The sequence below is a fragment of the Salvelinus namaycush genome, chromosome 3 (genome assembly GCF_016432855.1).
Source record: "Salvelinus namaycush isolate Seneca chromosome 3, SaNama_1.0, whole genome shotgun sequence".
In the NCBI taxonomy this organism is placed as follows: domain Eukaryota; kingdom Metazoa; phylum Chordata; class Actinopteri; order Salmoniformes; family Salmonidae; genus Salvelinus; species Salvelinus namaycush.
The window spans coordinates 9,163,951-9,182,498 of NC_052309.1; the positions used below are offsets into that span (position 1 = coordinate 9,163,951).

An 18,548-nucleotide genomic window follows, 5' to 3' on the forward strand; every position below is an offset into this window, starting at 1 on the left:
CTCCTCACTCCATCTCCGCTCCAGCTCCTCTCCTCACTCCACCTCCTTGCTCCCCTTCTCGCTCCAGCTCTGCTCATCGCTCCAGCTCCTCTCCTCACTCCACCTCCTTGCTCCCCTTCTCGCTCCAGCTCCTCTCCTCACTCCACCTCTGCTCCTTGTATATATCTACCTCAAATACACTGTAACACCAACCAGACAGGCTGCTGCATTTCCTTTCTCTCTCTCTGTGTGTGTGTGTGTGTGTGTGTGTGTGTGTGTGTGTGTGTGTGTGTGTGTGTGTGTGTGTGTGTTTAGTCCTTTCCTCCTCTAATTAAGGAGTGAGGCAGGCACTGTCCTGTAATAAAGCTGTTTGGGCCCAGACACCCTGGCTACTCTATTGTTCTCCCCACACACTAACCCAGTCCACACACACTAACCCAGTCCACACACACTAACCCAGTCCACACACACTAACCCAGTCCACACACACTAACCCTGTCCACACACACTAACCCGGTCCACACACACTAACCCAGTCCTCTCTGTGTTCATCCCTAACCCAGTCCTCTCTCTGTTCATCCCTAACCCAGTCCTCTCTGTGTTCATCCCTAACCCAGTCCTCTCTGTGTCCACAGGGAACAGGAGCTAAAGGTGATCCAGGCCCGCAGGACTCTGGAGGATGCATTGATGGCAGATGGGTTGGCGCGGGCCGTCGAATCCAGCAGAGACTCAGAGGATAAAGCTGCATAGACCAAACATGGTGAGGAGGAGAGGGTTGTGGAGAGTGGCGAGGGGATACAGCTGTGGGATGAGGAGGACTGGGGAGGTAGATGGATGGGACACCAGGGGTGAGGGGGACTGGGACTGGGGAGGTAGATGGATGGGACACCAGGGGTGAGGGGGACTGGGACTGGGGAGGTAGATGGATGGGACACCAGGGGTGAGGGGGACTGGGACTGGGGAGGTAGATGGATGGGACACCAGGGGTGAGGGGGACTGGGACTGGGGAGGTAGATGGATGGGACACCAGGGGTGAGGGGATACAGCTGTGGGATGAGGGGGACTGGGGATGTAGATGGATGGAACACCAGGGGCAACCCAAGCCTGGAGTGCTGTGTGTGCTGCTCTCATTAGTGCTGACAGTAGTCATGGATGATGATGCTGGTCTCTCTCTCTCTGTCTCTCTCTCTCTTCTCTGTGTGTGTGTCTCTCTCTCTTCTCTGTGTGTGTCTCTCTCTCTTCTCTGTGTGTGTCTCTCTCTCTCTTCTCTGTGTGTGTGTCTCTCTCTCTCTTCTCTGTGTGTGTGTCTCTCTCTCTTCTCTGTGTGTGTGTCTCTCTCTCTTCTCTGTGTGTGTCTCTCTCTCTCTTCTCTGTGTGTGTCTCTCTCTCTCTTCTCTGTGTGTGTCTCTCTCTCTTCTCTGTGTGTGTCTCTCTCTCTTTTCTCTGTGTGTGTGTCTCTCTCTCTTCTCTGTGTGTGTCTCTCTCTCTTCTCTGTGTGTGTCTCTCTCTCTTCTCTGTGTGTGTCTCTCTCTCTCTTCTCTGTGTGTGTCTCTCTCTCTCTTCTCTGTGTGTGTCTCTCTCTCTCTTCTCTGTGTGTGTGTCTCTCTCTCTTCTCTGTGTGTGTCTCTCTCTCTCTTCTCTGTGTGTGTCTCTCTCTCTTCTCTGTGTGTGTCTCTCTCTCTCTTCTCTGTGTGTGTGTCTCTCTCTCTTCTCTGTGTGTGTGTCTCTCTCTCTTCTCTGTGTGTGTCTCTCTCTCTTCTCTGTGTGTGTCTCTCTCTCTTCTCTGTGTGTGTCTCTCTCTCTTCTCTGTGTGTGTCTCTCTCTCTTCTCTGTGTGTGTGTCTCTGTCTCTTCCTAAAGGGGTCCTAAAATTCAAACTCAAATATCTCAATGAACCCCCCTCCCCCCAGCAACATAGACTTTTAAGAACGAAGAGGTCTTCTCGTGGTCCGACCCCCTCCATCTCTTTTTCTTTAAAGCTGGTTTTGTTGGTCATATTATGGTCTGTAGCAGTGGCTGCATCCATGGAGATGGGCGGGCAAGGCACTAGCCTCCATTAAATATTCAGGTCTTCATTCCTCAACCGTTTCAAGTCCTGCTACCATGACAGGAACAGAAGTGGTCTGCCTTCGACAGCCACTTCCTCCCTCCGACAGCCACTTCCTGCCTCCGACAGCCACTTCCTGCCTCCGACAGCCACTTCCTCCCTCCGACAGCCACTTCCTCCCTCCGACAGCCACTTCCTGCCTCCGACAGCCACTTCCTGCCTCCGACAGCCACTTCCTCCCTCCGACAGCCACTTCCTCCCTCCGACAGCCACTTCCTGCCTCCGACAGCCACATCCTCCCTCCGACAGCCACTTCCTGCCTCCGACAGCTAGGCCACATCCTCCCTCCGACAGCTAGGCCACTTCCTCCCTCCGACAGCTAGGCCACATCCTCCCTCCGACAGCTAGGCCACTTCCTCCCTCCGACAGCTAGGCCACTTCCTCCCTCCGACAGCTAGGCCACTTCCTCCCTCCGACAGCTAGGCCACTTCCTCCCTCCGACAGCTAGGCCACATCCTCCCTCCGACAGCTAGGCCACATCCTCCCTCCGACAGCTAGGCCACATCCTCCCTCCGACAGCTAGGCCACATCCTCCCTCCGACAGCCACTTCCTCCCTCCGACAGCTAGGCCACATCCTCCCTCCGACAGCTAGGCCACATCCTCCCTCCGACAGCTAGGCCACATCCTCCCTCCGACAGCTAGGCCACATCCTCCCTCCGACAGCTAGGCCACATCCTCCCTCCGACAGCTAGGCCACTTCCTCCCTCCGACAGCTAGGCCACTTCCTCCCTCCGACAGCTAGGCCACATCCTCCCTCCGACAGCTAGGCCACATCCTCCCTCCGACAGCTAGGCCACATCCTCCCTCCGACAGCTAGGCCACATCCTCCCTCCGACAGCTAGGCCACATCCTGCCTCCGACAGCTAGGCCACATCCTCCCTCCGACAGCTAGGCCACATCCTCCCTCCGACAGCTAGGCCACATCCTCCCTCCGACAGCTAGGCCACATCCTCCCTCCCGGAGCTTCTCCTCTCCACTGCTGCCTTCACTGAGAGATGTTCCTATATAGTGCACTGCTGTTGACCCAGAGAACTACATCACCCTATTCCCTATGGGCCCTATTGAAAAGTAGGGTGGATTTGGGACGCAGCCCCTCTCCTAATCATTTTTATCTACCTGTAATGAATGTTTAAACTAAATGAATAGTTCATATTGCCTTTCCCCGCAGCAGTGCGCTCCCCCTCCTCTCCCGTCTCATTTTATGAAGCTAACTCCAGTCCAAAGGGGGCCATTTCCAGTTTAACTCCAGAATATCTTTCATGGGTGAGCACGTCTCCATTTTGAAAAAACATATTAGAAGGTCCATTAAAACTCTGAGGTTCCTCCTGAATGCTGATGCTCTCTCTCTCTCTATCTGACTGAAACATCCACTTCCAAATGATCCGTTTTGCTGTTTGGCTTCAACTGGAACAGAACACTAGGTTCTGCCATTACTCATTTCTTTAGTGGTTTGTGGTTTGTGTACAACCAAGAGTTTGCTGAAAAGTTAAGGATATATATATATATTTTTTAAACTCCCTTGGTAGCTTATCAATACATTGATTGATTTCTGTGTGGTTGTGATGAATAGGCTGCTATATGTCTTGACTCTCTTCATCTGGAGATTCATATGCAGGGAACAATGCAAAACACAAAACACAATTTAAATCCAAACCACCGAAGTGAATAGTATTTGCATTAATTTAAGCTCGTGGTCGCCAACCAGTCTGCAAGATAAATGTGTGTCCAATACATCACGCTGATGTATCCTCTAAACCAAATGATAAAGAAGCATTTTCACAAGTCTTTTCTCTCAGGAAAAATACTGTTCATTTATGTAGATTTATGTAGATTTAGCTAATGTCACTGCCTGCATAGAGAGCAGAGGAGGCTGGTGGGGGAGGAGCTTTATGAGGTAATGGCTGGAATGGGAATTAATGGAACGGTATCAAACGGATGGAAAAACACATGTTTAACGCCATTTCATTGGTTGTAATCCAGCCATTAGAATGAGCCCGTCCTCCTGTAGCTCATCCCACCAGCCTCCTGTGATGGAGAGAAGTGATCGATTCAAGGAGACTTAGTTAGATGGAAAGGAATTCCTAGACTATGGTGATAAGGAATGTGACAGACTATACTACTTGTAGAAGTGTGTGTGTGTGTGTGTGTGTCTGTGTGTGTCTGTGTGTGTCTGTGTCTGTGTGTCTGTGTCTGTGTCTGTGTCTGTGTCGTCTGTGTGTGTGTGTGTGTGCCAGCCTGATAAATAAGTGTTTTGCAACTCGAAAAAAGGGAATCTAATGAGAACATTCTTGTTATTATTCAGTCCGTACTTCACTAGCTAATCTCTCACCTTGTATTTTAATCCCGTGTCTAGCTAATCTCCCACCTTGTATTTTAATCCCGTGTCTAGCTAATCTCCCACCTTGTATTTTAATCCCGTGTCTAGCTAATCTCCCACCTTGTATTTTAATCCCGTGTCTAGCTAATCTCCCACCTTGTATTTTAATCCCGTGTCTAGCTAATCTCCCACCTTGTATTTTAATCCCGTGTCTAGCTAATCTCCCACCTTGTATTTTAATCCCGTGTCTAGCTAATCTCCCACCTTGTATTTTAATCCCGTGTCTAGCTAATCTCCCACCTTGTATTTTAATCCCGTGTCTAGCTAATCTCCCACCTTGTATTATAATCCCGTGTCTAGCTAATCTCCCACCTTGTATTTTAATCCCGTGTCTAGCTAATCTCTCACCTTGTATTTTAATCCCGTGTCTAGCTAATCTCCCACCTTGTATTTTAATCCCGTGTCTAGCTAATCTCCCACCTTGTATTTTAATCCCGTGTCTAGCTAATCTCCCACCTTGTATTTTAATCCCGTGTCTAGCTAATCTCCCACCTTGTATTTTAATCCCGTGTCTAGCTAATCTCCCACCTTGTATTTTAATCCCGTGTCTAGCTAATCTCCCACCTTGTATTTTAATCCCGTGTCTAGCTAATCTCCCACCTTGTATTTTAATCCCGTGTCTAGCTAATCTCCCACCTTGTATTTTAATCCCGTGTCTAGCTAATCTCCCACCTTGTATTTTAATCCCGTGTCTAGCTAATCTCCCACCTTGTATTTTAATCCCGTGTCTAGCTAATCTCCCACCTTGTATTTTAATCCCGTGTCTAGCTAATCTCCCACCTTGTATTTTAATCCCGTGTCTAGCTAATCTCCCACCTTGTATTTTAATCCCGTGTCTAGCTAATCTCCCACCTTGTATTTTAATCCCGTGTCTAGCTAATCTCCCACCTTGTATTTTAATCCCGTGTCTAGCTAATCTCCCACCTTGTATTTTAATCCCGTGTCTAGCTAATCTCCCACCTTGTATTTTAATCCCGTGTCTAGCTAATCTCCCACCTTGTATTTTAATCCCGTGTCTAGCTAATCTCCCACCTTGTATTTTAATCCCGTGTCTAGCTAATCTCCCACCTTGTATTTTAATCCCGTGTCTAGCTAATCTCCCACCTTGTATTTTAATCCCGTGTCTAGCTAATCTCCCACCTTGTATTTTAATCCCGTGTCTAGCTAATCTCCCACCTTGTATTTTAATCCCGTGTCTAGCTAATCTCCCACCTTGTATTTTAATCCCGTGTCTAGCTAATCTCCCACCTTGTATTATAATCCCGTGTCTAGCTAATCTCCCGCCTTGTATTTTAATCCCGTGTCTAGCTAATCTCCCACCTTGTATTTTAATCCCGTGTCTAGCTAATCTCCCACCTTGTATTATAATCCCGTGTCTAGCTAATCTCCCACCTTGTATTATAATCCCGTGTCTAGCTAATCTCCCACCTTGTATTTTAATCCCGTGTCTAGCTAATCTCCCACCTTGTATTTTAATCCCGTGTCTAGCTAATCTCCCACCTTGTATTTTAATCCCGTGTCTAGCTAATCTCCCACCTTGTATTTTAATCCCGTGTCTAGCTAATCTCCCACCTTGTATTTTAATCCCGTGTCTAGCTAATCTAGGAAGTGGATGGAAGCAGGATGAGGCAGCAGTCAGCGTTGAGGATTTCCTGTCCGTCTCCTAACCCTCCCGCTTGCCTGCCGTTGAGCTCACACTGAATCTGAGTCCCAACTGACACGCTATTCCATATGTAGTGCCCTACTTTTAACCTGGGCCCATAGGACTCTGGTTAAAAGTAGTGCACGATGTAGGGAAACAAGCTGCCATTTAGGACACAAGCCTGAGAGACGAGGCTACCACGGGGTTGGCTGAGTGATGAGTGAGGGTCTTAACCTGCAGACTGGGGGTTCGGGGCCGCTCGGCCATATCTCCCCTCGCCACATTTCACCCCCACCACACCTCTAGTGCCTTCTCACCGCAGCTCCTGCATCCCAAATGGCACCCTATTCCCGACATAGTGCACCAAATATGACCAGGGCCCATATGGCACTCATACAAGCCCAGGTCAAAGGTAGTAAACTATGTAGGGAATAGGGTGCCATTTTGGACAGAAATCCTGCATGCCTGCCAGCAGCCTGTCTTCCACAATACCCTCCAATCCCTGTTAAATAGGGGATGGATATGATTATACCGTGTACAGTAGACAAAGCCTTCGCACCAATTAGCCTGCTGTACAGTTGAAGCTGTTATTTATGACAGTCCTCTCTCGCTTTTGTCTCTCTCCTTGTCTCTCTCTCTCTTTCCCTCTCTCTTTCCCTCTCTCTCTCTCTCCCTCTCTCTCTCTTTCCCTCTCTCTCTCTTTCCCTCTTTCTCTCTCTCTCTCTCTCTCTCTCTCTTTCCCTCTTTCTCTCTCTCTCTCTCTCTCTCTCTCTCTCTCTCTCTCTCTCTCTCTCTCTCTCTCTCTCTCTCTCCCCATCTCTCTCTCTCCCCATCTCTCTTCCTCTCTCTCTCTCCCCTCATCTCTCTTCTCATCTCTCCTCTTCCCCCTCATCTCCCTCTCTCTCTCAACCAACCACCTACCTAAGCCAACCAGGCAAGGAGTTTTGACGCACACAACCTTTAATCTCCTCTCACTGCAGAGCCCCAACACCACCAACCTTTAATCTCCTCTCACTGCAGAGCCCCAACACATCAACCTTTAATCTCCTCTCACTGCAGAGCCCCAACACCACCAACCTTTAATCTCCTCTCACTGCAGAGCCCCAACACATCAACCTTTAATCTCCTCTCACTGCAGAGCCCCAACACCATCAACCTTTAATCTCCTCTCACTGCAGAGCCCCAACACCACCAACCTTTAATCTCCTCTCACTGCAGAGCCCCAACACCACCAACCTTTAATCTCCTCTCACTGCAGAGCCCCAACACCACCAGTCTTTAATCTCCTCTCACTGCAGAGCCCCAACACCACCAGTCTTTAATCTCCTCTCACTGCAGAGCCCCAACACATCAACCTTTAATCTCCTCTCACTGCAGAGCCCCAACACCACCAACCTTTAATCTCCTCACTGCAGAGCCCCAACACATCAACCTTTAATCTTCTCTCACTGCAGAGCCCCAACACCATCAACCTTTAATCTCCTCTCACTGCAGAGCCCCAACACATCAACCTTTAATCTCCTCTCACTGCAGAGCCCCAACACCACCAACCTTTAATCTCCTCTCACTGCAGAGCCCCAACACCACCAACCTTTAATCTCCTCTCACTGCAGAGCCCCAACACCACCAGTCTTTAATCTCCTCTCACTGCAGAGCCCCAACACATCAACCTTTAATCTCCTCTCACTGCAGAGCCTCAACACCACCAGTCTTTAATCTCCTCTCACTGCAGAGCCCCAACACCACCAACCTTTAATCTCCTCTCACTGCAGAGCCCCAACACCATCAACCTTTAATCTCCTCTCACTGCAGAGCCCCAACACCACCAACCTTTAATCTCCTCTCACTGCAGAGCCCCAACACCACCAACCTTTAATCTCCTCTCACTGCAGAGCCCCAACACCATCAACCTTTAATCTCCTCTCACTGCAGAGCCCCAACACCACCAACCTTTAATCTCCTCTCACTGCAGAGCCCCAACACCACCAACCTTTAATCTCCTCTCACTGCAGAGCCCCAACACCACCAACCTTTAATCTCCTCTCACTGCAGAGCCCCAACACATCAACCTTTAATCTCCTCTCACTGCAGAGCCCCAACACATCAACCTTTAATCTCCTCTCACTGCAGAGCCCCAACACCACCAGTCTTTAATCTCCTCTCACTGCAGAGCCCCAACACCACCAGTCTTTAATCTCCTCTCACTGCAGAGCCCCAACACCACCAACCTTTAATCTCCTCTCACTGCAGAGCCCCAACACCACCAACCTTTAATCTCCTCTCACTGCAGAGCCCCAACACCATCAACCTTTAATCTCCTCTCACTGCAGAGCCCCAACACCACCAACCTTTAATCTCCTCTCACTGCAGAGCCCCAACACCACCAACCTTTAATCTCCTCTCACTGCAGAGCCCCAACACATCAACCTTTAATCTCCTCTCACTGCAGAGCCCCAACACCACCAACCTTTAATCTCCTCTCACTGCAGAGCCCCAACACCATCAACCTTTAATCTCCTCTCACTGCAGAGCCCCAACACATCAACCTTTAATCTCCTCTCACTGCAGAGCCCCAACACCACCAACCTTTAATCTCCTCTCACTGCAGAGCCCCAACACCATCAACCTTTAATCTCCTCTCACTGCAGAGCCCCAACACATCAACCTTTAATCTTCTCTCACTGCAGAGCCCCAACACCACCAACCTTTAATCTCCTCTCACTGCAGAGCCCCAACACATCAACCTTTAATCTTCTCTCACTGCAGAGCCCCAACACCACCAACCTTTAATCTCCTCTCACTGCAGAGCCCCAACACCACCAACCTTTAATCTCCTCTCACTGCGAGCCCCAACACCATCAACCTTTAATCTCCTCTCACTGCAGAGCCCCAACACCATCAACCTTTAATCTCCTCTCACTGCAGAGCCCCAACACCACCAACCTTTAATCTCCTCTCACTGCAGAGCCCCAACACATCAACCTTTAATCTCCTCTCACTGCAGAGCCCCAACACCATCAACCTTTAATCTCCTCTCACTGCAGAGCCCCAACACCATCAACCTTTAATCTCCTCTCACTGCAGAGCCCCAACACCACCAACCTTTAATCTCCTCTCACTGCAGAGCCCCAACACCACCAGTCTTTAATCTCCTCTCACTGCAGAGCCCCAACACCACCAACCTTTAATCTCCTCTCACTGCAGAGCCCCAACACCACCAACCTTTAATCTCCTCTCACTGCAGAGCCCCAACACCATCAACCTTTAATCTCCTCTCACTGCAGAGCCCCAACACATCAACCTTTAATCTCCTCTCACTGCAGAGCCCCAACACCACCAACCTTTAATCTCCTCTCACTGCAGAGCCCCAACACCATCAACCTTTAATCTCCTCTCACTGCAGAGCCCCAACACCATCAACCTTTAATCTCCTCTCACTGCAGAGCCCCAACACATCAACCTTTAATCTCCTCTCACTGCAGAGCCCCAACACCATCAACCTTTAATCTCCTCTCACTGCAGAGCCCCAACACCACCAACCTTTAATCTCTTCTCACTGCAGAGCCCCAACACCACCAACCTTTAATCTCCTCTCACTGCAGAGCCCCAACACCACCAACCTTTAATCTCCTCTCACTGCAGAGCCCCAACACATCAACCTTTAATCTCCTCTCACTGCAGAGCCCCAACACCACCAGTCTTTGCACCAATCAGCAGTCTAAGAAAGGAAACAGGAACTAAATGAGGGGGGAGTTAAAGTCATTATTTCTCTCATGGTTGTCATTAATGTTATATCTCTCCAAATAGGCTGTCCTTCTCTTTTAGCTTCTCTGTTAATTACAGCGTGTTTAGACACGGGGCAAAGAAGAAGAGTTCAACGTCATTTAGAAACCTGATACGTGTGTGTGTGTGTGTGTGTGTGTGTGTGTGTGTGTGTGTGTGTGTGTGTGTGTGTGTGTGTGTGTGTGTGTGTGTGTGTGTGTGTGTGTGTGTGTGTGTGTGTGTGTGTGTGTGTGTGTGTGTGTGTGTGTGTGTGAGAGAGTGAGGTGGGCCTCTGGGGGTGTTACAAGAGAGAGAATATCATTAGTTATTCGATTATTAAGGAATCTAATGCATCACTAATTATTACAGAGCAATTAACACCATCCTGCCATTTAGTGGATCTGTATTCAGGGGGGGAATAAATCAAAGTAGAGAGTTATATTTCTGTTGTTAATCTTTTCCAAAGGTTAAACCACTCTTGAGGCGCATGGCACGGTAGCTAGCCTAGCTGCATTAACATGCAACGTTTCCCTCCAGCTGTCGGTGTTCGTGGTAAAGGAGAGGAGAACCATGTTAATATTTGATTCCGCGAGTAATCACTGTCCCCCCCCACCCAATGTTGCCTCTAAGTATGTATAATTAATGGTTGCGCTGCAGGCAAACACTTAAATATAGGACCGTTTTGTCCTAATTATAGACTTTTCTCTTTTTGGTTTAAGTGAAAGCCTTTTACTAGCGGAGATGATTACTAATGTTGTTATATTGACTGTGGACCATTTACTGGCCCCGCCGGCTAATATGCTAATATGCAAATGCTAATATGCTAAAGCTAATATGCTAAAGCTAATATGCTAAAGCTAATATGCTAATGCTAATAAGCTCATGCTAATATGCTAATGCTAATATGCTAATGTTATTGTGCTAATGCTAATATGCTCATGCTAATATGCTCATGCTAATATGCTAATGTTCTTGTGCTAATGCTACCATGCTATTGGTATGCAGTTTCCTAGTTTTTTTTAAAACGTTTTTTTTTTAAATAGCTCTTTGATACCATAAGTGCAGGTATTGTTGCAAAGTCAGATGTGTAAGTGCTCTGGTACAACATATTAATAACACATTATATAACGTTATTTTTAAATGTTAGTGTTTCTAGAGCTGATTTGTTGATTGTGTTGATGATGAAAGCTAATCAATGATGATCAGTTGATTAGTTATCTTTATTGGAGAAATATTGGATTAATATATAGACCTATAAAATAATTTTTTACCTTTGTTATTTTAATTGACTAATATCCAGCGATCTGTACATAATGCACCAAACAGGTAGATAATAAAATGGATTCCATATTATGTATATGAAATGATATTGTACCTGTTAGTAGAATGGTATATAGTGTAGCAAACATTATAGATACAATTATTGTGGGGCGGCAGGTAGCCTAGTGGTTAGAGCGTTGGACTAGTAACTAGTAAGATCAAAACTGAACAAGGCAGTTAACCCACTGTTCCCCGGTAGGCCGTCATTGAAAATAAGAATTTGTTCTTAACTGACTTGCCTAGTTAAATGAATGTCAAATAAATAAAAATGTAATTGTCTTCGTAGCAGTTCACACTGGGGCTGACCCTATTTAGTTGACTGGTCGATAGTTTGGCTGTTAGTCTAACGACATTTCTTTAGTTGAGCAGTGGCAAAAAAAACAAAAAAGTAATCAAAATCATGGTGTCTGATTGGTGCCTGTCTGAGTGGACTGATCCATTGTGAAGTCCGTGGGGATGGTACAGTCCGTCAATCTAAGACATTGGCTACTGAAATTGTATGTGGTTATACTGTGTAAGAACAATGGTGCAACACAAATAAAAAATAATATTTATTTTATAACAAATTGTGCTTTCTCCCGCGTTGGATAGTGGTCGCTGTCCGCGGTTCTGAAACTAAGAAAAGAGAGAGAACCCTAACTTAATTAGGTCTATAATCAATAGCCTAACTGTTAAATGTGCCTGCCTTTATAAATAATTTATATACAGTACCATTTTTTTTTTTTTTAAACTATTTTCTACATTGTAGAATAATACTGAAGACATCAAAACTATGAAATAACACATGGAATCATGTAGTAACCCCCAAAAAAATGTACAAATCAAAATGTCTTTTTTTCATTTGAGATTCTTCAAAGTAGCCACCCGTTGCCTTGATGACAGCTTTGCTCACTCTTGGCATTCTCTCAACCAGCTTCATGAGGTAGTCACCTGGAATGCAATTCAATTAACAGGTGTGCCTTGTTAATTTGTGGAATTCCTTTCCTTCTTAATGCATTTGAGCCAATCAGTTGTGTTGTAACAAGGTAGGGGTGGTATACAGAAGATAGCCCTATTTGGGGGAAAAAACAAGTCCATTTTATGGCAAGAACAGCTCAAATTAGCAAGGAGAAACGACAGTCCATCATTACTTTAAAACATGAAGGTCAGTCAATCCGGAAAATCTCAAGAACTTTGAAAGTTTCTTCAAGTGCAGCCGCAAAAATCTGCTACAGAGGATAAGTTCATTAGAGTTTCCAGACTCAGAAATTGCAGCTCAAATAAATGCTTCACAGAGTTCAAGTAACAGACACATCTCAACATCAACTGGTCAGAGGAGACTGCGTGAATCAGGCCTTCATGGTCGAATTGCTGCAAAGAAACCACTACCAAAGGACACCAATAATAATAATAAGAGACTTGCTTGGGCCAAGAAACATGAGCAACGGACATTAGACCAGAGGAAATCTGTCCTTTGGTCTGATGAGTCCAATCAGAGATTTTTGGTTCCAAACGCTGTGTCTTTGTGAGACGCAGAGTAGGTGAACAGATGATCTCCGCATGTGTGGTTCCCATCGTGAAGCATGGAGTAGGAGGTGTGATGGTGCTTTTCTGGTGACACTGTCTGTGATTTATTTAGAATTCAAGGCACACCAAGAAGGAGAGTGATGGAGTGCTGCATCAGATGACCTGGCCTCCACAATCACCCGACCTCAACCCAATTGAGATGGTTTGGAATGAGTTGGACCGCAGAGTGAAAGAAAAGCAGCCAACAAGTGCTCAGCATATGTGGGAACTCCTTCAAGACTGTTGGAAAAGCATTCCTCATGAAGCTGGTTGAGAGAATGGCAAGAGTGTGCAAAGCTGTCATCAAGGCAAAGGGTGGCTACTTTGAAGAATCTCAAATCTAAAATATATTTTGATTTGTTTAATACTTTTTTGGTTCCTACATGATTCCATATGTGTTATTTCATAGTTTTGATGTCTTCAGTATTATTCTACAATGTAGAAAATAGTACAAATAAAGATAAACCCTTGAATGAGTAGGTCTGTCCTAACTTTTCACTGGTACTGTGTGTATCTTGCTATGTCTCTCTCTCTCTAGCTCTCTACAGTATATCAATCTCTCTATCAATTCAAAGTGCTTTATTGGCATGAGAAACATGTTTACATGAGAAACGTGTTTACATGACCAAAGCAAGTGGAATAGACAATAAACAAGGGAAATAAACATTTATACTTACAAAGATCTCTCCTTCTCCCTCTCCCCAGCTCCCTCTCTCTCTCTCCCCAGCTCCCTCTTTCTCTCTCTCTTGCTCCCCAGCTCCCTCTCTCTCCCTCTCTCTCTCTCTCTCCCCAGCTCTCGCTCTCTCTCTCTCTCTCTCTCGCTCCCCAGCTCTCGCTCTCTCTCCCCCCCCCCCCCCCCCCCCAGCTACAGTTCCCCGATAATCTAGAAGGTTTCATCTGTGCTCATCACATCATTCTGGTCCCCCTAAAGAAGATCCTTCTTGGGGCTGACTGCCCTTTGAGAGTTTAGAATAGGACTGCATCTCAAACAGCACCCTATTCCAAATATAGTGGCCCCGTTTGGGCCCCGGTCAAAAATATAGTGGCCCCGTTTGGGCCCTGGTCAAAAATAGTGGCCCCGTTTGGGCCCCGGTCAAAAATATAGTGGCCCCGTTTGGGCCCCGGTCAAAAATATAGTGGCCCCGTTTGGGCCCCGGTCAAAAATATAGTGGCCCCGTTTGGGCCCCGGTCAAAAATATAGTGGCCCCGTTTGGGCCCCGGTCAAAAATATAGTGGCCCCGTTTGGGCCCCGGTCAAAAATATAGTGGCCCCGTTTGGGCCCTGGTCAAAAATATAGTGGCCCCGTTTGGGCCCTGGTCAAAAATATAGTGGCCCCGTTTGGGCCCTGGTCAAAAATATAGTGGCCCCGTTTGGGCCCTGGTCAAAAATATAGTGGCCCCGTTTGGGCCCTGGTCAAAAATATAGTGGCCCCGTTTGGGCCCTGGTCAAAAATATAGTGGCCCCGTTTGGGCCCCGGTCAAAAATATAGTGGCCCCGTTTGGGCCCCGGTCAAAAATATAGTGGCCCCGTTTGGGCCCCGGTCAAAAATATAGTGGCCCCGTTTGGGCCCTGGTCAAAAATATAGTGGCCCCGTTTGGGCCCTGGTCAAAAATATAGTGGCCCCGTTTGGGCCCCGGTCAAAAATATAGTGGCCCCGTTTGGGCCCCGGTCAAAAATATAGTGGCCCCGTTTGGGCCCCGGTCAAAAATATAGTGGCCCCGTTTGGGCCCTGGTCAAAAATATAGTGGCCCCGTTTGGGCCCTGGTCAAAAATATAGTGGCCCCGTTTGGGCCCTGGTCAAAAATATAGTGGCCCCGTTTGGGCCCTGGTCAAAAATATAGTGGCCCCGTTTGGGCCCTGGTCAAAAATATAGTGGCCCCATTTGGGCCCCGGTCAAAAATATAGTGGCCCCGTTTGGGCCCCGGTCAAAAATATAGTGGCCCCGTTTGGGCCCCGGTCAAAAATATAGTGGCCCCGTTTGGGCCCCGGTCAAAAATATAGTGGCCCCGTTTGGGCCCCGGTCAAAAATATAGTGGCCCTGGTCAAAAATATAGTGGCCCTGGTCAAAAATATAGTGGCCCCGTTTGGGCCCTGGTCAAAAATGTAGTGGCCCCGTTTGGGCCCTGGTCAAAAATATAGTGGCCCCGTTTGGGCCCTGGTCAAAAATATAGTGGCCCCGTTTGGGCCCTGGTCAAAAATATAGTGGCCCCGTTTGGGCCCTGGTCAAAAATATAGTGGCCCCGGTCAAAAATATAGTGGCCCCGTTTGGGCCCTGGTCAAAAATAGTGGCCCTGGTCAAAAATATAGTGGCCCTGTTTGGGCCCTGGGGGGGGGGGGGTGTTGCCGTTAGGGTGGAGTCATTAATGTTATGTTTTCAGTTGGACATTCAGCTGGTGATTCACCCCAATCTAATCTAACCTGGTTGCTTCCCACTAGCCTTAACGTTCTCATTAAATGATGTTTGTCCTGATGCTCAACTCTTCTTTTTGGTTTTTCTGTCTCCACAGGCAGGTTCCACAATGCCCAAGATGAAGACAGTCATCACACACAGAGGCCGTGTCCCAAATGGCAGCCTAATCCCTGTGTAGTGAACTACTTTTGACTATGTCCGCTATGGCCCCTGTCAAAGGTAGTGTCATTACATAGGGATTAGCGTGTTATTAGGGACTCCTCCAGAGATGGTCCTCCGTTAATCTGCCTTCTAAAGAGCTCGACGAACGGACCCGTTGCACAACGTCACACATCCCTTGATATCTAACTCACCTAGCTTCAAACCAAGGCCTTTTTTTTTTGGACTAAACTATTGTTGATGTAAATATCTATATATAATTTCAGAACAATGCTTATTTTGTGTCATAATTTTTTATTATAAAGGTGAATATTGAGCAATACTATTTGAACTTCTGGGAACTTTGTTGCAATCTGCTGGATTGGTATTGCTAACTATTTTAGGGATTGAATATTATTTTCAGGGTTTGTTAACACATGATTCATTCATTTACATGAACATGTAAATGGAGAAAAAAAACTCTTTATTTAAGACAAATTTTATACCTTGAGAGAACAATGTGTAAATTTCTTGCATCACGTTAGAGTAAATAAATCATTATATTCACAAGCGTTGGTCTCTGTAGTGTTCTGTAATAGTGTTATGATGACGTTTTATAAAGAGGTAGGGGTAACAGTGGCCCTGTCGCCAATAGCACCCTTTAACCTTTATATACCCTATTCCCTACGGGACCTGGTCAGAAATAGTGCACCTTTATAGGGAATAGGGTGCCATTTCAGACACATGATCAAGTAAACAGAGTTATGATGAGAAGACACGATATGAAATTGGAAATGTTTCGAGACCGGTTTCATCCCCCAAAAAACAGACATGTACTTAAAGGTGACCAGAGCTATTTTGTAGCCACTAGTCAGTTACTGATTGATGTATTTAACCTGTCTGGCCTCATGTGAAGGATTGCAACACGATTCAGTCTGTTGACTGAGTGCAGTTGTATAAATCTGTGTCAATCTGTATTGACTCCTTACTAGACGTCCTATAGGCTTGGCTCTGTGTCAATCTGTATTGACTCATTACTAGACGTCCTATAGGCTTGGCTCTGTGTCAATCTGTATTGACTCATTACTAGACGTCCTATAGGCTTGGCTCTGTGTCAATCTGTATTGACTCCTCACTAGACGTCCTATAGGCTTGGCTCTGTGTCAATCTGTATTGACTCCTTACTAGACATCCTATAGGCTTGGCTCTGTGTCAATCTGTATTGACTCATTACTAGACGTCCTATAGGCGTGGCTCTGTGTCAATCTGTATTGACTCATTACTAGACGTCCTATAGGCTTGGCTCTGTGTCAATCTGTATTGACTCCTCACTAGACGTCCTATAGGCGTGGCTCTGTGTCAATCTGTATTGACTCCTTCATATCCCCACCTGAAGTTTCTCTGCTCCCTACGGTATGTTTCCACTGCTCTCTATGAGATGTGAGGGAGCATTCTGTTGTATTTCTTCTGTGTTTGCCCACCCATGTCCATCCCTGTCCCTTCCTGGTCTCTCCCCGTTTTGGCTCGGATCGCTCTGAGCTACGCTGGGGGGACCATATACACTGCTGTGCGGCGGGGGAATATACTCACCGTCGCGCCGAGTGGCATTTAGCTTCTCAAATATCCCCATGGCGACGGGGACCACGAAAGCGTGTCAGAAAATGAATTCCCCGGCCTTATGAATTATTTACCAATATAACCTCTGTTTGCCTCTCTCTTTCTGCACCTTTCTGTCTGGGGGTTGGCTGCAATACACAGCCTCCACCCATTCCACCTCCCTCCCTGTAAACCTGGTAAATACTAGGCAGCAAACAGCCCTGCAGACACAGCATTACTACGGAACAATCCGTGGATGAATAAGTCATTGTCTGTCTTATGTTTAGAGCTAAAATACATAGAATACATTCATACTATAAAAAAATTGGGTTAAGTAAATAAAATCTAATTTCTGAAGTAATATTATGTAAAGGTTTGAATATTTATGCTTCAACTGTTGGCTGACAGTTTGCTGAGAATACACCTTAATCCCTGTTTACCTGATAGAAGTCTGAGAATACACCTTAATCCCTGTCTACATGATAGACGTCTGAGAATACACCTTAATCCCTGTTTACATGATAGACGTCTGATAATACACCTTAATCCCTGTCTACCTGATAGATGTCTGAGAATACACCTTAATCCCTGTCTACCTGATAGACGTCTGAGAATACACCTTAATCCCTGTCTACCTGATAGACGTCTGAGAATACACCTTAATCCCTGTCTACCTGATAGATGTCTGAGAATACACCTTAATCCCTGTTTACCTGATAGATGTCTGAGAATACACCTTAATCCCTGTTTAGATGATAGATGTCTGAGAATACGCCTTAATCCCTGTCTACCTGATAGACGTTTGAGAATACACCTTAATCTCTGTCTACCTGATAGATGTCTGAGAATACACCTTAATCCCTGTTTACCTGATAGACGTCTGAGAATACACCTTAATCCCTGTCTACCTGATAGATGTCTGAGAATAAACCTTAATCCCTGTCTACCTGATAGATGTCTGAGAATACACCTTAATCCCTGTCTACCTGATAGATGTCTGAGAATAAAAACAGTGTAGTTATTCCCTCCGTAAGGCAATCAAACAGGCAAAACGTCAGTACAGAGACAAAGTGGAGTCGCAATTCAACGGCTCAGACACGAGACCTATGTGGCAGGATCTACAGACAATCACGGACTGCAATAAACATTTCAGAACAACTACTAGTCGAAATAAGACATGGGAGAGATGACGAATTTTGGCAAAGAGATTTATTTATAGACTAATTCACTTTAAAACAAATAGCCAAACCGAAAACTTCAGACATTACCAGTGACTCCCCCTGCGATCAAACCGACATAAACACATTTTTAAATGCAGCCTAACGCGATCAGGCTGCGTTTCAGAGACTAGTCAAGGATTATATCACCTCCACCTTACCTGTCACCCTAGACCCACTTCAATTTGCTTACCGGCCCCAATAGATCCACAGACGATGCAATCGCCATCACACTGCACAACTGCCCTATCCCCTCTGGACAAGAGGAATACCTATGTAAGAATGGCTGTTTACTGACTACAGCTCAGCATTCAACAACATAGTACCCTCCAAGCTCATCATTAAGCTCGAGGCCCTGGGTCTCAACCCCGCCCTGTGCAACTGGGTCCTGGACTTCCTGACAGGCCGCCCCCCAGGTGGTGAAGGTAGGAAACAACACCTCCACTTCGCTGATC

The 18,548-nt window shown here is 46.5% G+C and overlaps 1 protein-coding gene across 1 annotated transcript in view; it reads left to right on the plus strand.

The window, feature by feature from the left end:
- The window catches only part of LOC120044778 (methyl-CpG-binding domain protein 2-like), a 69,506-nt gene extending 53,654 nt beyond the window's left edge, over nt 1-15,852 (plus strand). The window contains exons 4-5 of the mRNA XM_038989453.1: nt 615-739; nt 15,240-15,852. Coding sequence (XP_038845381.1) covers nt 615-729 — 115 coding nt within the window. The 3' untranslated portion in view covers nt 730-739; nt 15,240-15,852. The remainder of the gene's footprint in view (nt 1-614; nt 740-15,239) is intronic.
- The last annotated feature ends 2,696 nt before the right edge of the window (nt 15,853-18,548 follow it).